This window comes from Aulonocara sp. 'chitande type north' Nkhata Bay, linkage group LG4 (genome assembly GCF_057382095.1).
Source record: "Aulonocara sp. 'chitande type north' Nkhata Bay isolate Kocher_YH1m ecotype deep benthic linkage group LG4, A_spYH_male_GT1.1, whole genome shotgun sequence".
NCBI classification, from domain to species: domain Eukaryota; kingdom Metazoa; phylum Chordata; class Actinopteri; order Cichliformes; family Cichlidae; genus Aulonocara; species Aulonocara sp. 'chitande type north' Nkhata Bay.
In genome coordinates this window covers 20,055,710-20,068,050 of record NC_141347.1, presented here as the reverse complement: position 1 = coordinate 20,068,050, position 12,341 = coordinate 20,055,710, and the positions used below count along the sequence as shown (strand labels likewise).

Below are 12,341 nucleotides of genomic sequence, written 5' to 3'. Positions count from 1 at the left end.
TAGCTGGTGCAGCTTTAAAGGAATAAAAATGTTTACATTTTGAAAGCTTCTGCGTCTCTATATGTGTGTGTGAGAGAGGTAAAGAGCATGGTTATGTCGGCTGTGCTTCCCAAGCTGAGTCCCTGCTGAGCCTGAAGAGGCCCACTGTTCTTTAGGCCGAGCCCTGCAGTCCCATTCTCCTCTCCTGTCTGTTAGCCCTGTCTGAGGGCACTTGTATAAACACAGACACATAAAAAGGAAGTATATAGAGAATGTGTTTAACACTGATTATAAAGATTCACCTATGGACGTGCATACAGTCACAGTCAAGATATGTTTTTACTGTCTGCTCACTCACACCCCCACCACCACAGACCCCCCCACCCCTAACCTTCAACCCTCAAGACCCTGCATTCCCAGCATAGTCGACACTGGTGCTTACGGGGCATGTCAAATATTGAATAAAGCTACACGGAGGACCCCATGCAGCCCACCAGTCTATCTTCCTTCAGAACATATATTGTCTGAAAACAGACCTTGACTTTGACCTTCTCTGTGCACCCTCTCCATGTGTCTGTGCCGACCGAACAGTCCAAGAACCTGACAATTTTATGTTTGTAATAATAAGAATAAAATATATTACGATTTTATGCTTATTATACATTATATAATATACAATCAAAAGCCTGATAACAGGTTGCAGGACAGTTTTGCTATAGGAGTTGCTCTGCCAAAAGTCGAAAATCACTAAAGAGTTTGTTGGATGTGACAGAGAACATCACTGGCAGAAGCCTTCCTGCCATTAAGGACATCTACTTCCAGCAGTGTTTGCATGAGCAATAAGGGGCCAAGGATGGCACCCTGGGGAACGCCAGTTCTAACCATCGGTATTTCTCCCTTAGCAGTTTGGATTTTACTTCAAATATTCAAAATGACATTTTATCCTGTTTTAAGTGTTCAATAGACGTTCAGTATCCTCGCATTAGTCAAAAATGTGGACATGCCGTCTCATTTTTCAAAGAAGAAATTGACAAATAACTCTAAATATATTTCATATTTTAGAGTCCTCAAAGTAGCCACCCTTTGCTTTGTTGACAGTGCCGCAAACCCTCGGACTTCTCTCAATGAGCTTCATGATGTGGTCACCTGAGATGGTTTTCACTTCACAGGTGTGCCTTGTCAGGGTTCATTTGTGGAATTCCTTGCCTTCCTAATGGGATTGGGACCATCAGTTGTGTTGTGCAGAAGTCAGGTTGGTAAACAGCTGACAACCCCATTTGACAGCTGTTAGAATTCCCATTATGGCAAGAACCAATCAGCTAAGTAAAGAGAAACAACAGTCCATCATTACTTTAAGAACTGAAGCTCAGTTGGTCTGGAAAATTGGCAAAACTTTGAATATGTCCCCAAGTGCGGTCACAAAAACCATTAAGTGCTACGATGAAACTGGTTCAAATGTAAACCGCCCCCGGAAAGGAAGACCAGGAGTCACCTCTGCTGCTGAGGATAAATTCATCCAAGCCAGCAGTCTTAGAAATTGCAAGTTAACAGCACCTCAGATTAGAGCCCAGATAAATGCCACACAGAGTTCCACTGGTCCAATGGCTGCTAAGAAACCACTACTAAGGAAACGCAACAAGCAGAAGAGATTTGTTTGGGCCGGGAAACACAAGGAATGGACATTAGACCAGTGGAAATCTGTACTTTGGTCTGACAAGTCCAAATTTGAGATCTTTGGTTTCACCTGCCATGTCTTTGCGCAGAAAACGGATGGTCTCTATATGCATGGTTTCCACCGTGAAGCACGGAGGAGGAGTGTTATGATGTGGGGGTGCTTTGCTGGTGACACTGTTGGGGATTTATTCAAACCTGAAGGCACACTGAACCAGCATGGCTACCACAGCATCCTGCAGCAACATGCCATCACAACCAGTTTGCGTTTAGTTGGACCATCATTTATTTTTCAACAGGACAATGACCCCAAACACACCTCCAAAGTGGGTAAGGGCTGTTTGACCAAGAAGGAGAGTGATGGAGTCCTGCTCCAGGTGGCCTGGCCTCCACAGTCACCTGACCTAAACCCAATCGAGATGGCTTAAGATGAGATGGACTGCAGAGTGAAGGCAAAGGGCCAACAAGTGCTCAGCATCTCTGGGAACTCCTTCAAGAGTGCTGGAAAAACTATTTCAGGTGATGACCTCATGAAGCTCGTCGAGAGAATGCCAAGAGTGTGCAAAGCAATAATCAAAGCAAAGGGCGGCTATGCTGAAAAATCTAAAATCGAAAACATGTTTTGAGTTATTTCCCACTTTTTGTTTACTACATAATTCCATGTGTTCATTCATAATTTTGATGCCTTCAGTGAGAATCTACACTGTAAACAGTGATGAAAATAAAGAAGAACCATTAAATGAGAAGGTGTGTCTAAACGTTTGACTGGTAGTGTACCTGCAAATAACATCACCTTCTGCCTTTATTTGTAAAAATGCTTCAGGGGTTCTGCACCACGTCGATCCACAGATGCTTTTGCCCACGATTGAAGTCTGGGGATCTGGTGGGGCTGGTTTAAAAACAATGAAGGTGTTATGACTGTTCATACTAAGCTTATTATGAGTGGCTCATTCCATAACAAAGGAGAAGGACACGTCCAGCCACAGCAGGGACCTAAGCCGATTTTTCAGTCTAGACACACAGCATGTCAATGAGAGACATGTAGGAATACACACACAGATAATGTATGCAGTACATCTCACTAGAAATGCCTCGTCTCTCTTTGTAAATTGGCTTGCATTTTCTGAAGACACACACATACATACACGCACGCATGCTTAACTTCTGGAACGCAATTCTGTGTATATTATGCAATATTTGTGCTCTGCAGATTTGCTGTCTCTGAACATCTGGTCACCACATGAACGCCGCTGTATTCATTTCGCTGAAAAGGTTAAGGATTTCACACATACAAGTATCAGGACTTAGGTGATGTTTATGTTCTTTAAAACCAAAAAGGAACATAACAAAATGTGTTGTCAGCTAAGTCCATACCAGAACGATGCACAACACTGGCTTGCTGTGCAAACGTTAAAGTAAAATGAACTTAACCACAGCTGGATGGCGTAGCAGCACGGAGCGATTAGCGCGATATCTCATTTTATCATATCTTGAAATAAATGCCTAAAGTACACTCAACGGCCACTTCATGTACCTGATTAACTACTCGTTAACACTAACATCTAATCAGCCAATCACATGGCAGCAACTCTGTAGCTTTAGGTAAGTAGACATGGTCACGATGACCTGCTAGCCTTTAAACTGAGTATCAGAACATAACTATTTCTTGGCTTTAAAGAGATTGGTTTGAGAAAAAGAGAAAATAATCCAGTGAGCAGCAGTTCTCTGAGCAAAAGAGCCTTCATGTCAGAAGACAGAGAATAGCCACACAGCTTCAAGCTGATGAGGCAACAATAACTCAAATAATCACTTCTTACAGCCAAGGTATGCAGAAGAGCATGTCTGAATGCACAACACCATGTCTGAATGCACAACACCTTGAATTTTGAAGCAGATGGGCTACAGCAGCAGAAAGCCACACCTCGGCGCCACCCCTGTCAGCTAAGAACAGGAAACAGAGGTTACAATTCACACAATTCCACAAACAAGGAAAAAAGACTGGGAAAAAAATGCCACTTTGTCCAACAATCATTCAGATGGCAGGGTCACAATTTAACATCAACAGCATGAAAGCATGGACCCATCCTGCCTTGTTTCAACAGTTCAGGCTGGTGATGGTGCTGCGATGGTGCGAGGGTTATTTTCATGGCAAATTTTCGGCCCCTTAGTACCAATTATGCATTGTTTAAATACCACAGCCTACCTGAATATTATTGCTGACCATGGTCATCCTTTTATGAAAAGTGTATCCATCTTCTGATGGCTGCTTCCAGCAGGATAACAAGCGAGCTCACAAAGATCACATCATGAATCTTGAGCGTGGCAATAAGTTGCCTGCACTCAAAGGGCTTCCACAGTCACCAGATCACAATCCAACAGAGCACCTTTGGGATGTGGCAGAACAGGGAGATTGACATCAGATGCTACCATGTCGATATGGCCCAACATTTCCGAGGAATGTTTTCAGCACCTTGTTGAATCTATGCCACGAAGAACAACGGCAGCTCTGAATCGGATCAGTCCACTACTGGCAAAGTGTACCTAATGAAGTGGCATATAACTGTAACGGCAGCATTTAAAATGTAAATGTCAAGCAACTCCTTGACTCCTGACTGGCTGATTGATGTATGCAAGCTATGAGCAATGTGATGACACTATGAGAATCATCTTATCAAATGTACCTTGGTAAGAGTTTAATATACTTCCCTGTGGTTTTATTATACTTAGATTTGGATTTGTATAGCTAACAACATACAAATGGAAAAATATTCTGATGTTCTGATGTTTATTAGAATCAACGTTTAGGCTGTAATACACACAGTATCTCTGTTTGCATTACAGAGCAAAAGTGATATTTGTTTAAAAGGGAAAAAAAGGGGAGGGGTTAAAGCTTCCTTATTTACCTGCTTACCCTGCTACACTTCTAAATGACAATAATGAAACCATTAATGTAGCAAAGACTGAGAAAGCTTACCGTGACAGGTCACATCCATAACTGTCCTATGCGACAGTATAAAGATTAGAACTGAACAGTATTTAAATGACTCCCCAGACACAAAGAGCAGATAACTAAAAATTGATTCGTTTCAGTGTGAAGCTAAAATAGTCCAGTATTTAAACAAGCTCAGATTAATGACTGTAATGAACTCAAAGAAATTTAGAAAAATCTTTAGATTATCACACTAGTCCTCCTATATGTGGCTCTTCCGATGCCTGTATTTTCTCATGTGTGCCCTCTTGTGGTTGTCACCTGAAACACATTTAATTTCAGTTAAACCTGCAACACAACACATGTAAAAGGAAGAGTTCAGTGTAGATATTCAAACAATTAGTCAGATGGAGATATACCATGCTTTATCAAAGAACATACAGGTCATCAGAAACAAAAACAAACAAAATTAACAGTGCCCAAGATTAATTCTACAAGTACACAGGACGTACTGTATATAAAAATATCAGACTCTGAATGCATAGGTTAAGTCAAACTGCTTTTTCTAGAACAATAAGCAACCCAACAAATACAACGTTAGTCATCGCTTCCCACAGAATCAAAGACGACTCCATAAAAACCGACTGCAAACATGCTGCTCTCATTCACCGGGGCGCAAACCGTCCCCACTTTCTCAACCGAGCTCCTGCCTGACACACGTGGCACAACTTCACTTAATAAAGCATTTTAAAATAGTTTGGAACATAAACTAAGCACTCCGTCTACCTCCTTTCACCTTCACGAAAACCTCTGAAACACCTTCCTCCTCCCCACACATTGCACTTAGCTTCAGCATCACCGCACCCCCCCACCCCGCCACTTTTTGAACTCCTCTGAAACACTTTTTTTTGACACAAAACAACAGGCCTAGCTGGTTTCAAACATACATACAAATTAATTAAAAAATATAAAACATATAAATACAGTAAGAGCTTCAGGTAATACAGTTGAACAGTAAACAATTACCACTGGGTAAGAAAACGATTGCAGGACATGAGCGGCGTCCGCCAGCACTGCTTAAAAGAAACAAGCCCCAGCATTGTGAATTAAAGGATTATGTGTCGATGAAAGCAGCATAAAACATTACCATCTAACACGACGTGGCTGTGCCTCTTCACCAGTTTAACAATTAGCTTTCCTATTAGTGTTAATCATCATCTTACATTACTTTGATTTTTTTGTTGTGTATTCAAATTTTTAAAAAGGTCTAACTAGCACTAGACAGGCCTTGCTGGTAGAACTAAAGCCATTTATACTCCTTTACTTAAAAAAAAAAAAAAAAATCTAGTCACCATATACGAGTTTAGGTTTGAATTGAAGTAACAGTGCTATTTGTAATATTATTTTCGCAACGAGGAAGCACTGAATCATAAAAAACAAACCCCCCAGGTCCTTAGCAATCTCCTGTTTCATTCCTTCCTGGAGTTGAATTTCAGTCGAGGATGGCTTCTTTTGTGTGGTTAGCATCTTTGCTGGCTAGATTAGTTTTTGGTTTCAATCCTGACACATTTAAACGTATGGACAACAACTGAATACATTCGAACTCACAGAAAAACGAAACGGAGCGTCGTCCGCAACCTCTGCTGGGACTCGAGCCTCGTCAGCCTAAAGCGTTATTCGTGGTCTTGCTTTATTAGTATAATTGTAAATTAAATAGGAACCCTTCACAGTTGACAATAAGTTTTTTAGTGACGAAACAGATTAACATACCCTGCAAAGCAAAAGTGACATTTGTTTAAAGAGAAAAAGAAAAAATAAGGGGGGGGGGGGCAGTTTCAAGTGGCTGCAGTTTTATCTCCAACATTTAAGTCTTACGTGAATAAACAAACATAACTAGATCTTCCTTTACCACAGTGTACAACTGAATGGTGTCACTATGCAGGGAAATGAGTACTCCTGCTCAAACGTGTCCATCCCTGTGGGAAAGAGATTAAAGCGTCATCTCTGCTATCGTCTAATACAAGTAAAATTAGTCCAGCGATACTTCAAATGTCACCTATTGTAAGATTAAATCCACCTTGAGAATTAGGCCAAGAGCAGATACACTGCAGGAAAAAAAAACAAAACAAAAAAAAACCACACAGTTTTTTGCCTACAGCATATATGAAAGTGTGTACTGGAGCCAGTATGTGTGATATCACTCAACAGGTCACGTCCACTGTGCTGCGCCTGGTCCTGTTCTGTTGACTTGATTATCTTATCAGTTAGAGTTATGCAAATCCTTCCTGTTGCCCTCTGTCTTCTCAGACCACAGCCTGAACCAGTATAGAAATGTGTCCATATAAGGCTATTGCAGAATCCCGTTCAAGTCCAGCCCATAAGGAAGACAAGCCAGTGTCCTCCTCTGTTGTCCTACTGGAGCCTTGGCACAAAGTGCAGTGGGAGGAGAGAAAAGAGCTAAAGAGATGAGAGAGGTGTCCGAATACTTCTGCAAGTCATCGAGGGCACCATGCATCAGTAATCACTTAGAACTGGTTTGGGTACACAAAAGCAGCGTGAGTGTCAGAGGAGGACAGGAGGCAAACAATAAGCTACAGTCTGGGGGGGAAAAAAAAAAAAAAAAGATTCCCAGTTAGTTAAACTGGCAAAACACCAAAGCTGAACAAAACTGTAATGAGGGACCTGGGCAGGCAACTAGTTATGGTTGCTTGAGGGTAGCTATAGAAGCCCACTGTAAGCAGGGGGACTTCCAGCTTTTTGGGAGCTCTAGTAGGTGAGTCGGGAGGCTTTCATGTTGTAGCAGGGTCTGTCTGTTAGGCCCCCAGACCCAGAGAAGAGGGACAGGCCTTCTGCTTTCTCCAACACGATCTCCAGCTCCTGAAAGTCCTGCAACCGAGCCACGTCCTTGTCCTGGTCAGGGGACAGATAGTCGCATTTAAAATCGTCAACACTACAGTTTCAACAAGTTCAAGTTAAATCTTTTTTTCATGGACATCCATAAAGTAGAGAGGACATGGATATGACCAAAGAAAGAAAAATGGAATCACTGAATTCTAAACTAACACAATAGCACAGAACTGTGTGTGTTGTTGCTGAGAGCAGACCTCCTTACTGAAATCTACCACCCAGTGCACGTACCCCCCTCAATTATTTTTAAATATGAAGGTTTAACCAATCAAGAGACACAGACCTGAGATAGCTTACTTATGCCTTCAATAATTTTACGTAACTGATGCTTAGCTGTGTAAAGTCCAAAGCTTCTTGTCTTTTTATGTCAGTGGAGTTCAGTTTGGGTCACGCTGGGGTTGGATTACAATACAGAACCACTTTCAGCTACTTTGAATTTTCACAGACTAAACAACGAATGTAAAGAGAAAACAAAACGAACCACTTGTTGCAGCCCTACATGCTGCAGCTTTGTCTTTATATATTCATTCTAATTTGATCACGCAGTCATCATTTGGACATAAAAGAACATGAACACAGTGTACCGACGGGGGTGGGAAGGTTTCAATGGAAAGTTAAAGTGGCTCACAAACTACAGATTAAGAGATTTAGAGAGTGTCACATGCATGAGTCAGACAGAGGAAAGCAGTGAGACTAAAAATCTGAATAGTTTTGAATATATTCCTAACCTAACAGGACAGGTGGCATTTCTGTGCTAGGCAGATACTAAGCATGCATTATATACAACACGTCAGCCTGAGAGTGGCTTTGGTGCATTTTCATTAGGTGTGTATTTTGCACGAAATTACACAGTAGTAGAAAATGTCGCACAGTCCTTGGATATGGCAACCTATAATATTCACAACAACCTTTTGTTTAAAGGTTTAAAGTTTCAAAGTTTCATAGAGTGAGGCCAATTTTGTAACCACACAGACAGCAGACTAAATATATTCCACTTTTTCCCCTCCACTGAATTTGTTTGTTATACTATCCGTCTCATGGTTACCTTTAAATGAGCACAAGAAATAATAATAAAGAGGAAAAAAAGCCTTTAAATGGCTGAAATTGTCTTTCCACATCTAAGATGACACTGTACAATAACATCATCAGCCTACACAGAGTAAGCAGGCTTTTGTGTCTGTACCTTTCTCAGCATAGTGTTGGGCAGCTTGCGGATCTTCTCCACGTGCTCGGCGCTGATATCCAACTCACGGCAACAGACTCGTAGAAGGGAACGATAGGTGAGCTCCTGGCGGTCCAGCTCCACCTCAATGAAGTCGTTCTCCCGCGCACTGGGGTTCTGGATACGCACCTTCAGTACCAACTCTAGAGAGAGAGAACAAAAGCAATACATCTTTACATTAACCAGCAAAGTATCACACAGGCGCCTGGTGCATCTTGTCATTTTGGCTGTAAAATTATACAATAATTCTTATCTTTCAGGAACCATTTGAACTTTCTCTACAGCTCAAAGTGGTTGAGAAGTTTTGGTAATCTCAAGCAGACATGGTAACATGTAACCTGTGGAAATGCAAATATATGATTTTTCTGTCTGTGCTCAGACAGCAGCATCTTATGAATGCTTTGTACTATTATGAGACTGAATATTCTTTCTGAACAGTTCATTTACTGATCATTTAAAAAGTGAAAAGAAAGGGTCTGTTTAGTTTTTATGAAAGCACATTAATAAAGAACACATGCTGGTTATATTTTGTCATAAAGATCAGCTTCTGGTTTGACAGGTCGACGACATCATGGAGTCAAATTAAGTTGTTATATCTGTGATATTATTAGTAACTCGGCTGCAAATATCCATACTGCCATGCCACATGAAAGTTTTACTGTCAGAACATTCACCGACAAAGTGTCAAAGAGCCTGGTTCTTTCTTCACCCTGCTACGCCTGACACCAGCGGGCGTTTAGCAGTGTGCAATAATTTAATGGGGCTTTGCTAGCCAAGGAGTAAGTCACTACTCTCAGCTAAGAAATCCTTACAGCATGCAGTTTCTAGAAAATAATCCATGCTGTTGTTTTTATATTTCTATTTGCATAAGCATTAAACAAACAAGATATATAAAAAGTAAACCACTCATCATGTCTATTAGAAAAATGTGCTGATACTTGTGGTGCTGCACCTCGACACTTCAGAGTAAACCAGCGGAGTTGTTTCTTCCCACTTAATGTGTTTGAAATTGAGATAAATATTTCCTGTTATTTTAATCTTTAATTCACAGTAAACCCACCTTGTACATTGACAGGGAAGGTGCTGGTGAAAAAGAAAGGCTGGAAGGCTGGCATGGCACCACCAGCCTGGCCGTAACTCAGTTGCTGCGGGATAGACTGCTGTCTGCTCACAGTCGGGTTTGTGCTGGCCACTGGGGCTTGGACCTGGCTCCCGCCGTTGCTAGCCAAGCTGGGACTGGGTGAGGCCAGTGGAGGCGAACACACGGTGCCGTTGTGCACCACTGTGTGCGGGTAGTCGGCGTGGTTGACAAGGTGAGGCTCGACTGATAGGTCCATGGGCACCGTGCAGTTAACGACAGTGTGACTGTGGGAAGCAGCCGTGCTGGGTGAGACACCGTTCTGCTCGTTCACAGGGATGAACTCCCCAGTCTGGGCTTGGCTGTGGTTGATGGTGGGATTTGAGGAAGGAGCGGAGGCATCGAAGACGAGTTTCCGAGGAGGCTCGTGTGTTGGTGAAAGAGATGCCGAATCACTCTGCGTGTCTTCAGCGTGCTCTCCAGAACCGTTTTGTGTAAGGTGAATCACCTCTGAGTTCTTGTCCATCTTGGAATACATAAAGGGCGGGTTAGACAGGTAGTTTGGGACGATTGGCAACTCGGGCTCCTTCACTTCAGGCACTTCCTCCACCTCAACTGTTGTAATAATGATCACAAAAGAGGGGGGATTATTTTCTGCAAATAGACTCGAAACAATAGCAAAGACTGCAGCAAATGCGTCAACACAAATACCCAGTGTTATAACTGATTATAGATATACACTTCACTCACTCAATCACACTTACACATTCATGCAGTACTTTTATCTATGCCTAAGCACTTCCTAACATTCACACATTGATGATGCCCAAGAAAGCTTTAGCATGCAGATCAGAGGAGCCGGGTATCGATCCACTGAATCTACAACTGGTGGACAACCTGCTCTACGACCTGAACCGTAACCAGCCCAGTGTCACCAATGTGACACAGGGAGCAGCAGAGTGAGAAATGTTGACTTTACCTCCTAACAGTCTTTTGATCTCCGGCTTGGATGTCAGTTGTGACGCTAACTCATCCTTAGCTGTGAGGATGTCTTTGTCCGCTCCACAACTGAGTAAGTAGGACACTATGTGCTTGTGATTCCTCTTGCATGCCCAGTGTAAGCATGTCCTGCAGGGATTATTGGAGAAACAAAAGAATTTAGTGGTGTACAAAAAGAAAAGGAACAATAACAACAGAAATATACTGTATCACTCAAGTGGTACCACCTCTCATTAAGCTAGCTATAGTGTGTGGCACTGGCATACAAATGGAAAAATATAAATAATGTATATATTACTTTAAACTTTAACCAAAATCTCGACATAACTCTACTTGGTTCTTTACGGGTGCAAAGTAACTGATGATGGGCGCATGCGTGAAAAATGAATAATCAAAGGTTGGTTAGTGTTTCCGAACTCAGTAATCAGGCTATAGCAAAGAGAACAAGCTTGTGTTTGAAGCAGCCACTTTACTCAATATTTTGCTTGATTGCTGGTTTTAAAGAAAAGCTAAAAGTGGCAGCGCCGGCTGATTAACAAGCCCTCTTTGGCGTAATAGGATAACGCTGAGCAGTGTTTTTAATCCCTGTAGCTTTGCTCTGCAATGACTGCACTCAACTCCTGGCCGGCTGCAGTCGCGACCGAACAAATACTACTATAAATCGGTGAAAACACTCACCATCCGTTGATTTCGTTTTGTGAGTTGACATTAACCCCACTCTCCACTAACGCCCGCACTTCATCGATATCCCCGATGGCAGACGCCTCTCTCAGCTGCTCCTGTAGCTCTTTATCCAGCGAATTTGTGGACATTTTTGGTTCACACGGCTAGCGACGTGCGCTCATAGGACACGCAAAGACCACGCGAATTATGTTGCCAATACTAATTAGCTAAATATACTGGTTACAGCTAGCATTAGCTACCAGGCTAACCTTACCTACTGGCTAGCTCGACGAGGTGCTAGCTTATGGCAGCAAATCGCTTTGGCTATTTCAACTACGTGTTGACCGTCTCTGGCGTTCACACGTCAAGCCGTGTGCCCGCCGCGTGTTTCTGCTGTTAGTTCGCGTTACAGTGGCACCGCATGCACTCGCTATAAACTCATTCAATCAAGCAGTAGTGTCAGAGCTTCGTCAATCCACTGCCAAAAACACCGCCGCCTCATCTGGGGGGGGGGGGAGCATCTTTAGATGTGACAACAGTGAGCACGAATGTTAGTTCCCCTCCGAGGAATCGCGTAGCCAGTGCGTTTCCCCACGTAAATTGTGTGATACTGCCGTTAGCTGTCATGAATAAGGAAATAACTGGGAGATAAAAGTTCAAAGTACTTTAACTGTTTTTGACTCACACGTGTTGCAGACAAGCTGGAATAAACCTCCCTACACTTATAATACCCAGTCCAGAAAAAGCTAAAACAGCTGTTGATTATTTGTCCCAAGCACACCTGTTACTTTTGTTTTTATATCCGTTTTAATAAAGTTATAAATACTGGTTTTAAACTTGCAGTACATTTTTATGCTGCATTTCTTCAGTATGCCACTAGAGGGGAGCAAACA

General features: G+C 42.3%; 1 protein-coding gene across 1 annotated transcript; it reads right to left on the bottom strand.

Annotated features, from left to right (window-relative positions):
• Nucleotides 1-4,987: 4,987 nt before the first annotated feature.
• On the bottom strand, nt 4,988-12,189 carry ankrd40 (ankyrin repeat domain 40). The gene is made up of 5 exons (XM_086288957.1): nt 11,464-12,189; nt 10,766-10,914; nt 9,769-10,401; nt 8,670-8,851; nt 4,988-7,489 (listed from the first exon to the last, which is right to left on the bottom strand). The coding sequence occupies exons 1-5, from the start codon at nt 11,595-11,597 to the stop codon at nt 7,346-7,348; spliced, it is 1,242 nt and encodes a 413-aa protein (XP_086145083.1). The 5' UTR covers nt 11,598-12,189; the 3' UTR covers nt 4,988-7,345.
• Between the last annotated feature and the right edge of the window lie 152 nt (nt 12,190-12,341).

What these genes read in the sequence shown, in the direction of transcription:
- ankrd40 (XM_086288957.1), bottom strand. Translation starts at nt 11,597, where the DNA reads ATGTCCACAAATTCGCTGGATAAAGAGCTACAGGAGCAGCTGAGAGAG. An exon ending in CAAAACGAAATCAACGGATG is followed by an intron (nt 10,915 to 11,463) that starts GTGAGTGTTTTC and finishes TAATCCCTGCAG; the next exon opens with GACATGCTTACACTGGGCAT. An exon ending in GATCAAAAGACTGTTAGGAG is followed by an intron (nt 10,402 to 10,765) that starts GTAAAGTCAACA and finishes TTATTACAACAG; the next exon opens with TTGAGGTGGAGGAAGTGCCT.